Below are 17,217 nucleotides of genomic sequence, written 5' to 3'. Positions count from 1 at the left end.
AGGCTCTGGAACTCTGGAAGGAGGCGAGGATTCTAGCTACCTTCCTAAGATACAGGCACTAAGACCTGGTGAGGAGGTGGGAGGTGAGGGTGGAGGAGAAGCGAGGGGCCTCAGAAATCTCTGGTTCCTGCACTGTGAGGGAGTATTTTCCAGATAAGTTAAAAAAAAGTGTCAGGAGAACATGATAACCACTGCACTACAGAAAGCACACCTGAGTTAAAAAGTAAATTTCAGAAACAGAAATTTAGCAATGCATAGGCACTCGATGCTTTCTTTCTGTTTACAAATGGTAGTAAATCTAGGTTCCTTGGCCTTCAATGCCAAATGTCAAGTTCAAGTTTCTTATTGAATTCCATTGCCTGGTTTGTCGCCAAGACTGTAGTTGACAGTAAACCTCTGCATTTCACTGTGGTGATCTCAGCCTCCGGGGCTGTGGCACTGGGACCTTGTGTGGCAGCTGTGATGGACAAACAGGGTGGTGCTCATGCCAGCCTGAGCTCTAAGGCTTCTCTTGTGATGAATATACCGTTGGACACATCCAGTGCCTCTTTTTGACGAAGGGAGGCAGTTAGGTGACTGTTGGATTGAAGTATGAGCAAGTTAGAGATTAGGCAAAGACTGTAGAATTGTTCTGATTTACCCTGATCTTTTTTTCTTCATTATTGTAAAAATAATTATAATAATAATAATAATTCTACAACTCTGCTACCAACCTTTTACATGAAAAGGGGCAAAGGGAAGGAGTGGGATTTAGCTAGCTCTTCAGATTATCTACTATTTTTAACCCTTGTAGAAAATCTTTCCAAAGTGCATGAGGCTCCTCTTCCTTGAGAAGTAGGGGTAACCCAGTCAAATCTTTGATCTACTTTAGGGACTGCCTCAAGGGACCATGTTGCAGGTTTAGATGTTAACATTCTTCAGAGAAATGTAGATACTTTAAATACAAGAATGGTTTGAATATGTGTACTAATCTAGGACATACCTTGAACACAGCTTTTAAAATCAGTTATCAGCTTGTATCCTTCACATCATATAAAGGGCATGGGGCTTTAAAACCAGGCTGACCTGGATTCACATTCCTACTCAGCTTTTCTAGCTGTGTGACCTCGGGCAAGTTAATTAACCTTTCTGAGCCTGTTTTTTCTCACCTATGAAATGCTTATCTTAACAGGACTCTTGCTTGACCTCATTATCTATCTATCCATAAGGAAGTCGAGCAAGAGCCCTGTCTTTCTGAGAAACGCTTATTGATTAAGACATCCTGTACATGGCAGCAGGTGTCCCTAGGTGAGCTCTCCCTAAGTGTTTAGTCTGAAAGGTTTTTCCTTCTTTTATTGCTGTCTTTCACTATCTGTTTAGCCCCTAATTTTAGTGGCTAAAACCAACATGATTTATTTCTTGCAATCCTGTGACTTGGCTGGGCAGTCTTTCTGCCGAACTTGGCTGGAAGGTCTGCTGGGGACAGCTCAGTGTCTCTCTCCCTGTGGCCCTTTGTCCTCGAGGAGGTCAGCCAGAGTACCCCCCTCACCATCAGCGATCTCAGGGTTCCCAGAGCGTGAGAATGGAAGCCACAAAGCCTGTCATAAAGCCACAAAGCTACAAAACCTGGGCTCTGAAATCCCAGGACAGCGCTTTCCCCTTATTCTACTGGTCAAAGTCAGTCATGCGGCCAGTAAGTGATTTCAGTAATTAAAGTGTGAAAGACAAACCCAAGTTAAGGCAGAGAGTGGGCAAGGGACAGGGGAGCTGCTGGAACAGACTGGGTGGGGGGCCCTTGCTGAGGTGGTGACTCCCCCACAGAGAACTGAAGGATGAAAGGGAACGTGGGAAGGGCGCTGCCTGCAAGGACTGACCAGCCAAAGCAGAGGTCCTGAGATGGACAGGACCACGCTGTCTGCTGAGAAGGGCAGGTGCGTGCAGGCTTGAAATGAGCCCAGTGAGGTCCTCCAGAGCCACACCTGGCTCTGATCAGGGCTGAATGGATGTTCATCTCTTTTCTTCTAAACAATGGTGGTAGAAATATGTTTAATTCAAGATAGTCATTCAGTGGGAATCTATGAAGTTGAAATTTTACTAAATAAGGCTCGTGTGTGTGTGCGTGGTCAGTTGCTCATTTGTGTCCTACTCTATGGACTGCAGCATGCCAGGCTCCTCTGTCCATGGGGATTTTCCCAGCAAGAATACTGGAGTGGGTCGCTGTGCCCTCCTCTAGGGGATCTTCCCAACCCAAGGATTGAACCCAGGTCTCCCGCATTACAGGTGGATTCTTTACCATCTAAACCACCAGAGAAGCCCAACTAAGGCTTCAGTTCAGTTCAGTTCTGTCGCTCAGTCGTGTCCGACTCTTTGGGGGGAAAAATTGTTCCCGTGGGCATGGATGCTGAAAGATTATAGATACTTTGTAAAGTAATGTCTGCCCTAGAGGTTCCTGAATGGCATCTCTGATCTTTCCTGGGGAGATGTCTTACTCCCTTTAAGAAGAGTCTTTAAGATGAGTTAGGAATGTATGTAAACCATTTGTTATTCCGTCACTAAGTTGTGTCTAACTCTTTGCCACTCATGAATTGCAGCAAACCAGGCTTCCCTGTCCTTCACTGTCTCCCAGAGTTTGCTCAAATTTACATCTGTTGAGTTGGTGATGCTGTCTAACAATCTCATCTTCTGCTGCCCCCTTCTTTAGCTTTCAATCTTTCCCAGCATCAGTCTTTTCTGATGAATTGGCTCTCCGCATCAGATAGCCAAAGTATTGGAGTTTCAGCTTCAGCATCAGTCCTTCCAATGAATATTCAGTGTTGACTAGTTTGATCTCCTTGCAGTCCGGGGGACTCTCAAGAGTCTTCTCCAACACCACAGCTCAAAAGCATCAGTCCTTTGGCCCTCATCCTTCTTTATGGTCCAACTCTCATATCTGTCCATGGCCAGTGGCAAAACCATAGCTTTGACTATATGTACATTTGTCGGCCAAGTGATGTCTCTGCTTTTTAATACACTGTCTAGGTTTGTCATAATTTGCCTTCTAAGGAGCAAGCATCTTTTAATTTCGTGGCTTCAGTCACCATCTGCAGTGAATTTGGAGCCCAAGAAAATAAAATCTGCCATTGTTCCCACTTTTTCCCCATCTATTTGCCTTGAAGTGATGGGATTGGGTATAAACTATAGATAACTCAGAATCTGGATTTCCATGACAGACACCTGGGTGAAGGGAGAAACACACAAAGGGATGAAGGATGGAGAGCCCCTCTGAATGTCTCTTCCTCTTCACAGGCTGTGACTGTAACTTGGAAGGAGTTCTCCCTGAAATCTGTGATGCCCAAGGGAGGTGCCTGTGCCGCCCCGGCGTCGGGGGCGCTCGGTGTGATGCCTGCCGCTCGGGTTTCTACTCCTTCCCTATTTGCCAAGGTAAGTGAGCAACATGAACATAGTGACCGTCAGTCCCTTGAGATAAGTTTCCTCCCAGGGAAATTCAGAGGCTCCTTTTGGCAGAACTGTGTGGCCTCCCGTTTAAATCAACGAGCTGCTGGCTCAGATATGTATGTTACATGTGACCGTCCTACCGCGGCCATCTCACCGCCCTTATTTTGCCTTTCGCCCTTAACCTTCTTCCTCCCCAGCGGTCAGCCTGTGGGCTCTGGAGAGGAGGTGGTACCTGAACAGTGTTGAGGAACCTGCCAGGCAGACAAGGGGGAGGAGGCTGGGGATTCCAGGAAGGAGGACAGCACACGCAAAACCGCAGCCTCCTGCTTCTCCACTTGGTTTGTCTATTAGTCTCCCATCCTAGTAAGAGCCACTGAAGGGGCTGGAGGGAGGGAGAGGGAGGAGTTTGGCCCAGGCCTTGAAGAACAACAGGTGTGCAGTCAGTGATGTGTGTGTGCTAGGTTGCTTCAGTTGTGTCCGACTCTTTACAAACCGATAGACTATAGACCGGCGATTCTCAAGGCAAGAATACTGGAATAGGTTGCCATTCCCTTCTCCAGGGGTATCTTCCTGACCCAGGGATCGAACCTGGGTCCTCCACCATTGCAGGCTTCCCTGGTGGCTCAGGCAGTAAAGAATCTGCCTGCAGTGCGGGAGACTCAGGTTCGATCCCTGGGTCAGGAAGATCCCCTAGAGAAGGGAATGGCTATGCACTTTTCTGAATTAAGGGCTTGAACCAAACCCATAAGGTAAATCCCCAATTAATTCAAGGTATTTTAACTCCAACATTTCATTTTGTATCACAGCGTGATAATAGAAATAACACACACAGTAAATGTAATACGCTTGAATCGTTCCCAAACCATCCTCCCCTGCTCTGGCCTATGGAAAAATTGTGTTCCATGAAACTGGTCCCTGATGCCAGAAAGGTTGGGAACCTCTGCTGTACCTCATTTTAAGAGCCTGTAGCCCCAGTCCTGTCTGATCTCCCCGTGTGCCACATTCCCAGCCCTCGCTTTTCCTCCTGGTCCTGGGCCTCTATCCTCTGTTCCCCTTCTCAGCCTTGCCCTCTTGGACCACAGAAACCCTCCGCAGTCCCCGCCCAGAGATTTGGACCACCCGGCAGCTGGGAGGGTAAGGAAAGGAATGGGGTATCTGTACTTTCTGTACCTTGACTTCCGCCAGAGAAGTTCCGTATTAGGAGTTGGAAGACCCAGTGTGTTTCCCGTTGAAACGTCAGTACAGCTAATGCTTATGTTGGAGTTGTACGAATCATCCTAGAGGCAGATTCAGTACTGAGCCGACTCTGGTCTGGGGTGGTAACCTCATCCTTGCAGGTATATTTTCCCCATGGAAGGACATCCCAAATAATGAAGTTTTAGAGCATGAGGTAGGGATGCTTACATGTCTAATTTAAGCTGTAGGCCCCGAATGTCTCATTGACAAAGTGAAGAAAAACTAACAGGTGGGAGACGAGGTGGAGACCTTCCATTTCAAGGTCCACTAGGAGCCAATCTGGGCTTCCCTGGTGGATCAGATGGTAAAGAATCTGCCTGCAATGTAGGAGACCTGGGTTCAATCCCTGGGCTGGGAAGATCCCCTGGAGAAAGGGTATGACTACCCTCTCCAGTGTTCTTGCCTGGAGAATCCCATGGACAGAGGAGCCTGGTGAGTTACAGTCCATGGGGTCACAAAGAGTCAGACTTGACTGAGCGACTACACTTTGACTTTTCAGGGACCAATCCCAGAGGAGCTTATGTTAGGAGCAGGCGAGGTTATGAGTAGTGAAGATGAAGTCTGACAAAAAACAGGAGGAGAAAGATCAGGGCAGCCTCGTTCCTGGCGGCATGGAGAGGTGTGCCGCCAAGTTCGTTCTTCCAGATTTGAGCCACTAGGCTCTGGAAGCCTTTGGGATGCTCTCACATTCTGTTGCCAATGGTCTCCCTTCTCTGGTACTCACTTTTTCTAATAGCTTTTGTGATCTTTTAATGTTGTTTTTTCTTTTTTTTCCTTTGGGCAGTGTTGAAGCCAGTGGCTGAAGGCCAGACATGCTGAAATCTGAACTTGGTCTAGTGTCAAGGCCTGACCCAGTATTTCAATTTGCGATCTTTCTTAGATGAAGTTGGTTGCTTGACCCATGGAATTTTAGAAGCGAACCAGTGTAGCCACAAATCCTACATCAGAGGGTCCAATGTAGTCTAGCCAAAGAATGCTTGTGTGGCTTTGCCCTAACATTGCTTTAAAATTTTTTAAAAATCTTAAAAAGAATCCTAAAACTCTTCCTAATTGTTCTTTTCAACTGCAGTCCAGCATTTATGTTTTGTATTAACTTAATTTGCTCCAGACTTTAAGCGCAAAGCAGTCTCCTCCTCATTTGATTTTGGATTCACTGAAGTGCTTGCAGTTTTCTTGATTGGAGCTGAAAGTCAAATCATAGATGTGAGGCCATGACAAGAATCGTCTCTATGTATTTCAGCTTTATGTTTGTGTTGACGTCTGGCTCAGCACTTTACCTGCAACCGGAAAACACACCGAGGCTCTCTGTGAACTTGGTCCTTTGGCGGGGGAGGGCGGGAGGTGTTGTTCTTTTTTCATCCTCTCCGTCCATCCTTCCTTCCTTCTCCTTTTTGATTTTCTTTTTCTCTTCCTTCCTCCTCTTGCTTTTTCCCTCGTGCAATTTGCTAAGCAGCCGCTAGTCAGCACTTAGAGCAGAGACCAGGAGGGTGGGAGTGTAGAGAATGAGGGCCTCCCATGGCTGGCACTGAAGCCTGTCACAGTGGAGCTGCCCCCAAACCTCAGTATCCCGGGACCTGAACTGTCCTCATTGGAGTTTGCCATAGTCTTTGGGTTGTGGTTACAGGTAGTTCCTTAGAAAAGTGCTATATACATGTTACCAGTGCGTGTCTAACCTCTTCCTACATGTCAGCATATTCTCACAAATCAGACAAACTGGCCCTGGAAAGAGGCCAGATGCACCAGTGGATGGCAGGTGGCAGTGCGGGGGGAGGTTTCTGACCTGGGATGCCCCTGGGAGAGCCCTCTCCCAGCCTTTCCAAGGGGAAAAACCAAATCCAGAAGGATGGGCCAAGTTCTGTGCAATTTTGCTTTGAACTGGCCCTTCGCTTTGCAGTTCAGTGTCTGTCTAGAACATTGAGGCGGTTGGAAGAAGCCTTGGGATTTTCTGTACGTCTGATCAGTTAGCCAGAGAGGTGGAGGGTGTTCACTACGATGGAACTGAAATGCTGACTTTGTGGCTCTGATGGAGAAGGCGCCAGCCTGCTCTTCCAACAGAAAGAAGAGCTCCAAAATCCTGGGCGTCGAGAGCACCCCTGAAATAATAAGGAGCTCTCTTTTCCTTGCAATTTACGTGTCGTCTGGCAGTGTCGCCTCACTCTGTGAGTTTATTCACTGACAGGGAAGAGGGTGGTGTTCCCAGAACAGTGCCTCACACAGCAGTGTTGCAAGATTCAACGAGAAACCACATATCAGTTGAACTACAGGGGTGGATCTGGCAAAGGATATCAATAGTTGCTTATTCCTTCATTTAATAAATATCTATTTGGCATGTCATAGATACCAGGACCCTGTATGCAGGTCAAGAAACAATAGTTAGAACTGGACATGTAACAATGGACTGGTCCAAAATTGGGAAAGGAGTATGTCGAGGCTGTATATTGTCACCCTGCTTATTTAACTTACATGCAGAGTACATCAGGCGAAATGCCAGGCTGAGTGAATCCCAAGCTGGAATCAAGATTGTTGGGCGAAATATCAACAACCTCAGATATGCAGATGATACCAGTCTAATGGGAGAAAGCAAAGAAGAACTAAAGAGCCTCTTGATGAGGGTGAAAGAGGAGAGTGAGTGACAGAGGATGAAATGGTTGGATAGCATCATTAACTCAATGGATGTGAGTTTGAGCAAACGCCAGGAGACAGTGAGGGACAGGGAAGCCTGGCGTGCTGCAGTCTACGGGGTTGCAAAGAGTCAGACATGACTGAGCGAATGAACAACAACCAGAAAAAAAGACCAGGATTTTGCTTGAGGCTGGAAGATTTCAGGGGAGCACAGCAGACAGGCTCCCTCATTCCTTGTATTATTTAATATCATCATTTTTAAATACTCTTTGAGAATCAAAGTATCTCAAAGCAGAAGCATGGTGAAGAGCAGATGAGAAGAAAAGATTCCAGAAACTCAGAAGGACCTGGATCAAAGCAAAGAGCAGATTTGAAATATTTGCAAAGCCTTGTGGTATTTCCAAGAGTGAGAAACAGGCTGCCAGTGTTGGGTTTGAGTTTGGGATCTGGCAGCTTTCATCGATAAGCTGGATAGAAACCCAAAGTGTGATGCCAGATTGAGTCATTCACGATTTAAAATAATGTACCTGTGTTTAAGGCCGTGTCTTTGTTTTCACCTCTGGAGTGTATCTGCATCTTCCGAGGCTCCCTGGACAACCCCTCTGGTCCTGGGAGGAGTCGGTGTTAATTTCACCCATGTGATGCTGGCTGGAGCTGCCTCCTCTGTTGCTCTGGGCTCCTGTTGCTGCTCCAAATGCCAGCATGCGTGTTTGCTCTCTGCATTCCCTTCCTTAAAGGAAGAAGAGCAGAGAGGACCTGTGTCAGGAATCTCCAAAGGGACAGAACCCATAGGATGTGTCTGTACAGTAAATCCCACACCTGTGAACGAGTTCCAGCCCCAGAGCATGTTCATTCATCCAACAAAGTAAGCCTAGGTACCCCACTGACACAGTAGGTTATACAGTACTGTACTCTGTGTGCTTAGTGTCTCAGTCATGTCCGACTCTTTGCGACCCCATGGACTGTAGCCTGCCAGGCTCCTCTGTCCATGGGGATTCTCCCGGCAAGAATACTGGAGTGGGTTGCCATGCCCTCCTCAGGAGATCTTCCCAACCCGGGGATTGAACCTAGGTCTCTCACATTGCAGGTGGATTCTTAACCATCTGAGCCACCAGGGAAGCCCCTGTACAGTACTGTAATGGGTTTATAATACTTTTCACACCAAGAATACATAAAAAGCAAACAGGAAAAATAAAGAAAGCACTTTTAACCTTATAGTACTGTACCTTGAAAAGTATAATAGTACAGTACAAGGGCTGGCATACAGGGGCTGGCATCGCCTGAATTGGCAAGAAGAGTTACTGGCTGGAGGAGGGAGAGGAGGTGGGAGATGGTAGAGCTGAAGGATCGTCAGCAACAGGAGACGGAGGGCAGGCTGCAGTTTCACTTGTGCCTGTCGTTGGAGGAACGCACGTTTGCATTTTTGAAAGCTTGCAACTTGAGGGTTTGTATGTAAGGGACCTACTATATCTATAGATATAGATAGATTTATTTTAAGGAATCAGTGCATGTGTTTGTGGGGCTGGTGCATCTAAAATCTGCAGGGCAGACCAGTAGGCTGGAAACCCAGGGAGCGAGAGGGGAGTTGTTGCTGCAGCTGGCGTCCACGGGCCGTCTGGAAGCGGAATTCCTTCTTCCTCCTGAACCTCATGCTTTTCTCGTATGGCCTTCAACTGATGGGACGAGGCCCACCCAGACTGTGCAGAGTAACCTGCTTTACTCGAGGTCAGCGGACTTAAATGTTCGTCACATCTAACAAAGCACCTTTTCAGCCGTACTTGGTGTTGAGCCAACATCTGAGCCCTACGGCCTAGGCAACGTGCAAGCATAAACCATCCCAGAACCCAGGAACGTTTCCTCAGTCGTCTGCCCCTGGGTAGGGACCTGATATCTGCAGACAGGCCTGGAGGGAATGTGGGGCCTCTCAGGATGCTGGCCTGGATAGCTACAGAACTGAGTTGTGTCCTGGTGTCTGGCTGGCTGAGCGGCACTAGGCCTGTTTCTTCTTCTCTCTTATGTTTAGTTTCTTAGGACCACGTCACTAATTCTCTAGTCCCTCTCCTGGAGTTCTACCCCACTGGGCTCTTGTCAAGTAGATGCTAATATTATTCCCACTTAAAAAAGGAGAAACTGTGATTTAGAGCAACAGAGCGATGTGTTTCAGGTTCCAAGTCTGATTAGAGGTGAAGCTGGAACTGCCTTTGGGTCTTTCGGGCCCCACCTCCGTACTCTTATGCGGGTCCCGGGTGCTCCTGCCGTGGGTCTGACTGAGGTCTTTTCATCCAGCCTGCCAGTGTTCAGCCCTTGGGTCCTACCAGACGCCCTGCAGCCCAGTGACTGGACAGTGTGAGTGCCGGCCGGGGATCACGGGACAGCGGTGCGACAGGTGTCTCTCGGGCGCCTCTGATTTCCCCCACTGCCAAGGTAGGGAAGACCGCAGATGGCTGGAGGGTGGGCTCCTCTCCACCTTGTGTGTGTGGCCAGCCTCCCAGAGAAGTCTGCAAAGCCTGCCAGACCCACTGCTGGTCACTGCTTCACTTTTGACCCTAATCTGCCTGGTTCTTCCCCTTGTAACGTGAGATTGACTAAGGCAAGAAATTAATTAATTGTAAACTTCCCTGGTAGCTCAGACGGTAAAGCGTCTGTCTACAATGCGGGAGACCCAGGTTCGAGCCCTGGGTTGGGAAGATCCCCTGGAGAAGGAAATGGCAATCCACTCCAGTACTATTGCCTGGAGAATCCCATGGACAGAGGAGCCTGGTAGGCTACAGTCTAGGGAGTCGCAAAGAGTCGGTCACGACTAAGCGACTTCAGTCAGTCAGTCAGACATAATTTTAGTACAGGTGGAGAGCAAGGGAGCTGTGATAATGAAAGAAGTAAGTCTTGGTTAACTAAAAAATGTACTTACAAATTCTATAACAGCTAGTGTGTTAGTCGCTCAGTCGTGTCCATGACTCCATGGACTGTAGCCCACCAGGCTCCTCTGTCCATGGAATTCTCCAGGCAAGATCACTGGAGTGGGTTGCCATGCACTTCTCCAGGGGATCCTGCCTCAAACTCCAGTCTCCTACATTACAAGCAGATTCTTTACCTTCTGAGCCACCAGGGAAGCCTAGCATCGAACTGGACAATTAAAAAAAAAAAAAAAAATCTCTTTGTATAATACTGCCCTCTTCTGGATAATTCTAAGGATGTTCAAAATTCTTGACTCATTTATTTCCCCAGTCGCCTTTTCGTCATTTAGAAATGAACTTTTAGCAGGAGGCAGGGAAGAGAGTCACCTTTTTCAGTGACCAAAAGGGTGATTTGGGGAGTAAGGACCACGAAGGCTATTAGAGGTGTCTTTTTCTGAATTATTGAGTTGGTCCAGAAGTTCTTTTGGGTTTTACCATAAGATGTTATAGAAAAACGCAAATAAACTTTTTGGCCAACTGATGGGTGCAAAGACCTTGCCACCCACCTATCAAAAAATATCAATATAGATGCACTAGTTTTAAAAACAAGGAAAACTTAAAGAAAAAAACTTCAAAACATCAAAACAAAGGGACAAATGAACATTAAAACTCCAGACATTTCTATACCATATAACTATTTATATATCATATCCAGGCTCCAGCAATGTCTGTGACCCAGCTGGAACTGTGGACTCCAGTTTGGTAAGTAGAAGATTGTTAAAGGGTTGCAGTTCTAACTATTATTCTGATATTTATTTGAGACTGACACATTTGTGAGCTTCCTGAAATTAAAAGTAAATTAAAATAAGACCTGAGGCTGAATTGCTTGAAGAGACTATTGCTCTTTTTCAAAGTGCATATATGATATTGTAATTTTGGTTTTGACCAAAAGAATACAGTTTACTTAAACTTTTTGTAGAATTGTAGAGTCCTAGCGTTCGTCTGAAGGCATTACCTCCCTAGAGACCTGCACATAAGCCTGACACAGATAATTAAAATTAAGAAAATAAAAGGCCAGTAAACGTTTAATTAAGCTGTCTGTGTACAGAGTAATTGTAGTCTATTTGATGTTACTCCAGGCACAGTGCTGTGGCATTCTGATTCATTTTCTAAGCACTTTAGAAATTGTCTTCTTAGTCTCAGAGCCTGCAAAGCTGGAACCCCAGGTTCTGGAGGGAAAGTGGGAGAAAGTTCTCTGTCCTCACTGTGGGACTTGATGATGTTTAAGCGAGGAGGTGACTCTTGCATATTATAAACACGCTTGCAGATAAATCTAATTTCTACTGAATCTCACCAAGTTAAATGTTCATATATTTTCTGTTTAGATTTATATCCACGTTGTAACAAAATCCACAGATAATGACAATGTTGTAAATAAGAATCATTAAAATTTTTTCCTGTGTACACACGTGGCAGGTTCATGTTGATGTATGACAAAACCAATACAATATTGTAAAGAAATTAGCCTCCAATTTAAATAAATAAATTTAAATTAAAAAAAAATTTTATTCTGAATTTTTCAGTTTTGTTTTAAGCACATATATGGATTCTGTGTATAACAAATAAGTAAATAGTAAAACAAAAGCAATTAGCATATTGTTAAAATCAACTCAGTACTTTCACTCCCCCTGAATATACTTAATTTACTTTTCATGACCAAAATATATTTCTGTGACCAGCTTTTTCTCAGAATGCTTGTTTGGAAACCTCTTCATTCTAAGATGTCAGATGATTAATTTTCTTTTAAAGGGCCATTGCCAATGCAAGCTTCATGTTGAAAGTCCTTCGTGTAGCATCTGCAAACCATTATATTGGAATCTGGCCAAAGAAAACCCTGATGGATGTTCAGGTAAGGTTTCCTATGTTCAGTGTTTTTAATATATTGTAACTTCCTCTTAATTTTCTCTATCTCAGTGACTCAGCTCACAAAAGAGCTATTGATTTAATCCATTCAGTTTGTTTGAAATTCTGTATAAATGTTTTGATGTTTCACCCCCTGACTTTTGGCATTTTCGAAATCTCAGCAAGGGATTTATATCCTGTTTCCATATGTATCATGTTGTTTGTGATGGCAGCTGCTTGATAAAATGGTTTTTCTTCCTTGTTTTTATAATCCACACTTTCCGGTTTCATTTTATTTTCATTTTATGTTTAGTTGGAAGCCAGGGTAGAACTGAAAAACACCAAGCTAAAGATAGCTCAGTGGAGTGAATATTTTTCAATAGTATATATTTTCATGTAAGCATATCAGTAATAACCTTGACCTTAGAATCGAGTAAAAATCCCATGATGGTGCAGCTTTTGTCATTTATGAATGTTCATAAATGAACCAGTACTTCTTGTAGGTAGATGGTATTGATCCAGTTGTTGGGTTCTGCTGAGCTCAGAAAGCAATCCAGTTTTAGGCCTGATGGATCCAAACTGGAATTCTGTTGGAGCATGCTGGAAAGTCATTGCACCCGTATTATTACTAGTGTGTCCTGTACCTAGAGGCGGAACTGGCCTTTCTGTAACCTTGGTCCAAGAATGCTCTCTTCTCTTCCCAGAATGCCGATGCCACATGGCGGGAACCATGAGTGGAATTGGAGAGTGTGGGCAGGTAACGTGGGCCAATTTTTCCTGGGATGCTGGCAGAATATAGTAATAGTTAATTGTAGGATTTCTGCAGCAGGGGGTTAGTACCTCTTTAATTATATACATGTGGCCATCTTCATGGGAATTTTCAGATCTCGGCTACCCTGCTTCATAGGACAAAACAAGCCAGTTTGAAATCTTGAAGATTAGCAAATTCTATGAACAAGTAGTGAAAGTCGCTTAGTTGTGTCCAACTCTTTACTACCCCATGGACTGTAGCCCACCAGGCTCCTTTGTCCATGGGATTTCCCAGGCAAGAATACTGGAGTGGGTTGCCATTCCCTTCTCCACAGGATCTTCTTGACCCAGGAATTGAACCTGGGTCTCCTGCATTGCAGGCGGATTCTTTACCATCTGAGCCACCAGGGAAGCCCAGCAAATTCTGTAATCTCACCAAATTTTGTCATCTGCTCATTGTTCTGCAGTTAGATGGTGACTGTCATTGTAAATCCCATGTTGGTGGCGATTCCTGTGACACATGCGAAGATGGATATTTTGCTTTGGAAAAGAGCAATTACTTTGGGTGTCAAGGTAAATTCTCCCAGGGGTTCCTGTGTAAGGCAAAAATGTTGATGGGCAAAGACTGTCAGAGTAACCTTGCTTCCGAGTTCACTGTCTTCTTGCTGACTTTCTGATAGAATGGGACTGAAAAGTTCTGTCTAGGGAAATTGGCCAAAATTCCCTGAAGACGAGTAGTAAATTTCAGCCAGAGCTGCTTCCCCTTTTCTTCTAGCAGCACACTGTTGGGTCAATTATAAAAAAATCACAATTGGGGTGCGGGGGAGCCCTGGGGGAGATGGAAATAACATCAAGACTTAGTCATTTTAGAGATGTAAATAACATCTTGACTTAGTCATTTTAAAGATAAATTTGAAATATTAAAAAAGTTCACATAAAATAATAATACCATGTTAAATAATACAATTGCAGGAGTGGTCACCCCACAAGGCCACTCTGGTATCTTTCAAGCAGCCTCTCCTTAGCACCTACTGTTTACAACATACTGTGTTGTGAAATCGTGTTTAGCTCCTGGGCTGCTGTCACTTTACGTGGTACAGCAGAGTTGGAAGTGACCTACCAGTGCATCTCTGCTTTTCGGGTGGACTCTTGAGGGGAGGGAGGGCATGCCATCTTACTCTGGGATTTTCCTACAAATTTCAAATACCTCCTGGATGTAAAATGCGTCCGGGGAAAGAAGGCAACCCGGGCTTCCTGGTTTCCACTCCTCATAGAGGGAGGGAAGGCCTCCAGCCTGGAGATGCTGTGATGGGTGACCCCAGCCGTTTCCCGACTCTCAGGGTGTCGGTGTGACATCGGTGGAGCCATCACGCCTGTATGCAGCGGGCCCTCCGGAGTCTGCCAGTGCCGAGAGCATGTCGTGGGGAAGGCCTGCCAGCGGTGAGTCCTCAGGGAGAGGCCTTTGTGTTCTGATGTTGTGAAGCCTTTCTCAGCGTCCTGTCTGTGCTGACGGTCCTGGGGAGAGAGAGGCGGTCCCGCGGTGAGAGAGCAGGAGATGAAGCTGTGTTGTTATTTGCAGCCTAGACGCTCCTCTGTGAGTCCAGTTAAGAGACTTCCCTGGTGGTCCAGTGGTTACAACTTCGCCTTCCAAAGCAGGGGGTATGGGCTCGATCCCCGGTCAGAGAGCTAAGATCCCACATGCCTCACAGCCAAAAAAACCAAAGCATAAAACAGAAGCAGTATTGTAGTAAATTCCGTAAAGACTTTAAGAAAGGTCTACATCAAAAAATAATCTCTTTTTTTTAAAAAAAGCAGGAGGTATAAAGCTCTAAAATGATGCCACTTGGCAGATCACAGAGTAGCCTCACTGGAAAGTCCCCAGAGGGGCAGAAAGCCAGGTGGGCGAGTCTTGGGCTGGAGGCAGCAGGTGGGTTCTCATGGGTGAACATCCATGTGAACTCCCAACCTGGAGGAGCCTGGCACTTGCACCTTCTGCTGCTTTTTCAGGACCCATGACTGTGGGGCTTGGGTGCTGGGGGGTAAGACAGCTTTAGGAACGGGAGGAAGTCCTCCCTCTCGTGTGGAAGCAAATCACAATGAATGAAAGGAGCAAGGGAGCCAAGTGGAAACTGAGGTCCCAGAGGGACTATGGCGGGTATGGTGCGTGCAGCCTCTGTCCTGATTGTTTAGCAGTTTCTGTATTTATCTGAAACCATGATCCATCCATAAGTGTCCCTCTGTGGAGGGAGGAAAAGTCTAATTTTTAATATGCCGACTTTGAATCATTTGCTGAAACTCTTGTGACATGCAGTGTCTTCTAAATCTCACCTTCACTGTTTCTGCCTTTTCACCAGGTTAATAAAGAGATCTCTAATGTAGTCAAGTGAACCGTCTTATTTATTGATAGAATGGAACATCTCTCCTTTTCCTTGATGTTCCCAGCATTTGTGTTCTCAGGCTCAGAGCTGCTCAGCTGTGCTTTCTCCTGCTCTTTCTAAATAAATGGTGGTCATAGGGGTTCATAATAAAATGAGTGTGAAGAAGGGCACATCTGTAGTTTCGTCTTCCAGTAGACCAGCAAGGCTCACGATGGAAGAGAGGAACTTTGTGAATTGGCTCAGAAACATTTTCCACCCATGTTTTGCTTCTTTCCTCCCTCCTGTTGATAAAGTGAGGTTTCCCCCTATTTAACCAGCATGAGTGTTTTCTCCTTCCCGCTATGTAGGTGATTGGCTAACTTGGAAATTGAAGTAATGCATCAGAATAAATTACCCAAATTTTCCTGAGGCCAAAATACTGACATTACAGTCAAAACATATATACATGTGTTGTGTTGTGTTAAGTCGCTTCATTTGTGTCCGACTTTTTCCAACCCCGTGGACTCTAACCCACCGGTCTCCTCTGTCCATGGAATTCTCCAGGCAAGAATACTGGAGTGGGTTGCCATGCCTTCCTCCAGGGAATCTTCTTGATGGACGGATCGAACCCACCTCTCTTATGTCTCCTGCCTTGGCAGGCGGGTCCTTTACCACTAGTGCCACCTGGGAAGCTCCATATATATACCTATGGATTTAAATTGTCCTTTGATTTAGTAGTGAATAATACTGAAACAAAAGGTTAGCAAACCAGAAATGTAAATGCCACACCACCTTTCTTCCAGGTTGATAAATATTGCATCTTTTTGTCCTCAGTTCCTCCAAATGTTTGTTTATAATCTGCATTTTTAGTTTTCCCTACAAGTTTAGAAAGCATTCACATTCACTTTGTTTTCTAAAGTTTTTGTGATAATGTAATATGTATTCATTGTAAAATTTTAAGGAGTACCTGAAGGTAGAAAGGCAAAGGGAAGTCTTCATTCTACCACCCAGAGATAACACCTTTTAATATTTTTTTTTGTATTTTTGTGGGCTTTTTCTATGAATAAAAATTAGTATTGAATTTGTTTCATGTAATTTATATCAATATCTTCACATAATATCATGAACATTTTCCATTGTAATTAAGTAGTGTTAAAATATTAATGGTTACATAATATTTTAAAATTTCTTTGATTATTTCATAATTGTACATTTGTATTGTTTCCAAGATTTTCACTATTATAGACATTCTTTTATGTTAATTTTTGACCCTATAAAGTCATTCTTTAGAAAATATTCCCCAAGGTAGAATTACTAGGTCAATGAGAATGAACATTTTTAGGGCTCTTCATAAATTAGCTCCAATGAAATTGTAAGCACTCCTAATTCTACTTGCAGTATAGGAGCAGACCTTTAATTTTCTTTGACTAATTGGTCTTTATGGTTTTAAATCCATCAACACCTATTAGCTTGGGACTGGATTGTCAAAATCCTACCATTCTGAAGGACTTAAAGTTGTTTGAATATAGAATGTCACAGAAGGTTTAGAAAATTTTGGTTTTGTTTTTTTAACTTTTCTCATGTGGCATGTGGAATCTTAGTTCCTCAGTCAGGGGTGGAACCCATATCCCCTACAATGGAAGTGTGGAGTCTTAACCACTGGGCTACCAGGGAAGTTCTGAGTTAGAGTAATTTTGATCCTTCTCTGTGGTTACCAATATTGGACTCCTGAGTCCATTTATAGGCGTAAAATAAGAGAAGACAAGGCATAGAAAAGTCATTCTAATGATCAAAACATAAATGTGTATGTAGAGAAAATGTATTTAACTTCTAATCTCAGCTTAGGAAAGTATTTGTCATAATGTAATATGTATTCACGGTAAAATTTCACTGTTGTGTTCACTATTATATCTATGCTGCTTAGCAACAGTGCTTGGCAAGACATTCAGTTCAGTTCAGTTCAGTTCAATTTCTCAGTCGTGTCCGACTCTTTGTGACCCCATGAACCACAGCACGCCAGGCCTCCCTGTCCATCACCAACT

The 17,217-nt window shown here is 44.7% G+C and overlaps 1 protein-coding gene across 1 annotated transcript in view; it reads left to right on the top strand.

Moving 5' to 3' along the window:
• The window catches only part of LAMA3 (laminin subunit alpha 3), a 253,009-nt gene that overhangs the window by 90,088 nt on the left and 145,704 nt on the right, over positions 1-17,217 (top strand). Inside the window, exons 12-18 of the mRNA XM_052660252.1 lie at positions 3,265-3,399; positions 9,559-9,696; positions 10,882-10,928; positions 11,976-12,075; positions 12,773-12,825; positions 13,286-13,391; positions 14,159-14,258. Coding sequence (XP_052516212.1) covers positions 3,265-3,399; positions 9,559-9,696; positions 10,882-10,928; positions 11,976-12,075; positions 12,773-12,825; positions 13,286-13,391; positions 14,159-14,258 — 679 coding nt within the window. The remainder of the gene's footprint in view (positions 1-3,264; positions 3,400-9,558; positions 9,697-10,881; positions 10,929-11,975; positions 12,076-12,772; positions 12,826-13,285; positions 13,392-14,158; positions 14,259-17,217) is intronic.

The sequence above is a fragment of the Budorcas taxicolor genome, chromosome 22 (genome assembly GCF_023091745.1).
Source record: "Budorcas taxicolor isolate Tak-1 chromosome 22, Takin1.1, whole genome shotgun sequence".
Taxonomy (NCBI): Eukaryota; Metazoa; Chordata; class Mammalia; order Artiodactyla; family Bovidae; genus Budorcas; species Budorcas taxicolor.
The sequence above is the reverse complement of the archived record's forward strand: the minus strand, read 5'-3'. Positions and strand labels throughout refer to the sequence as shown.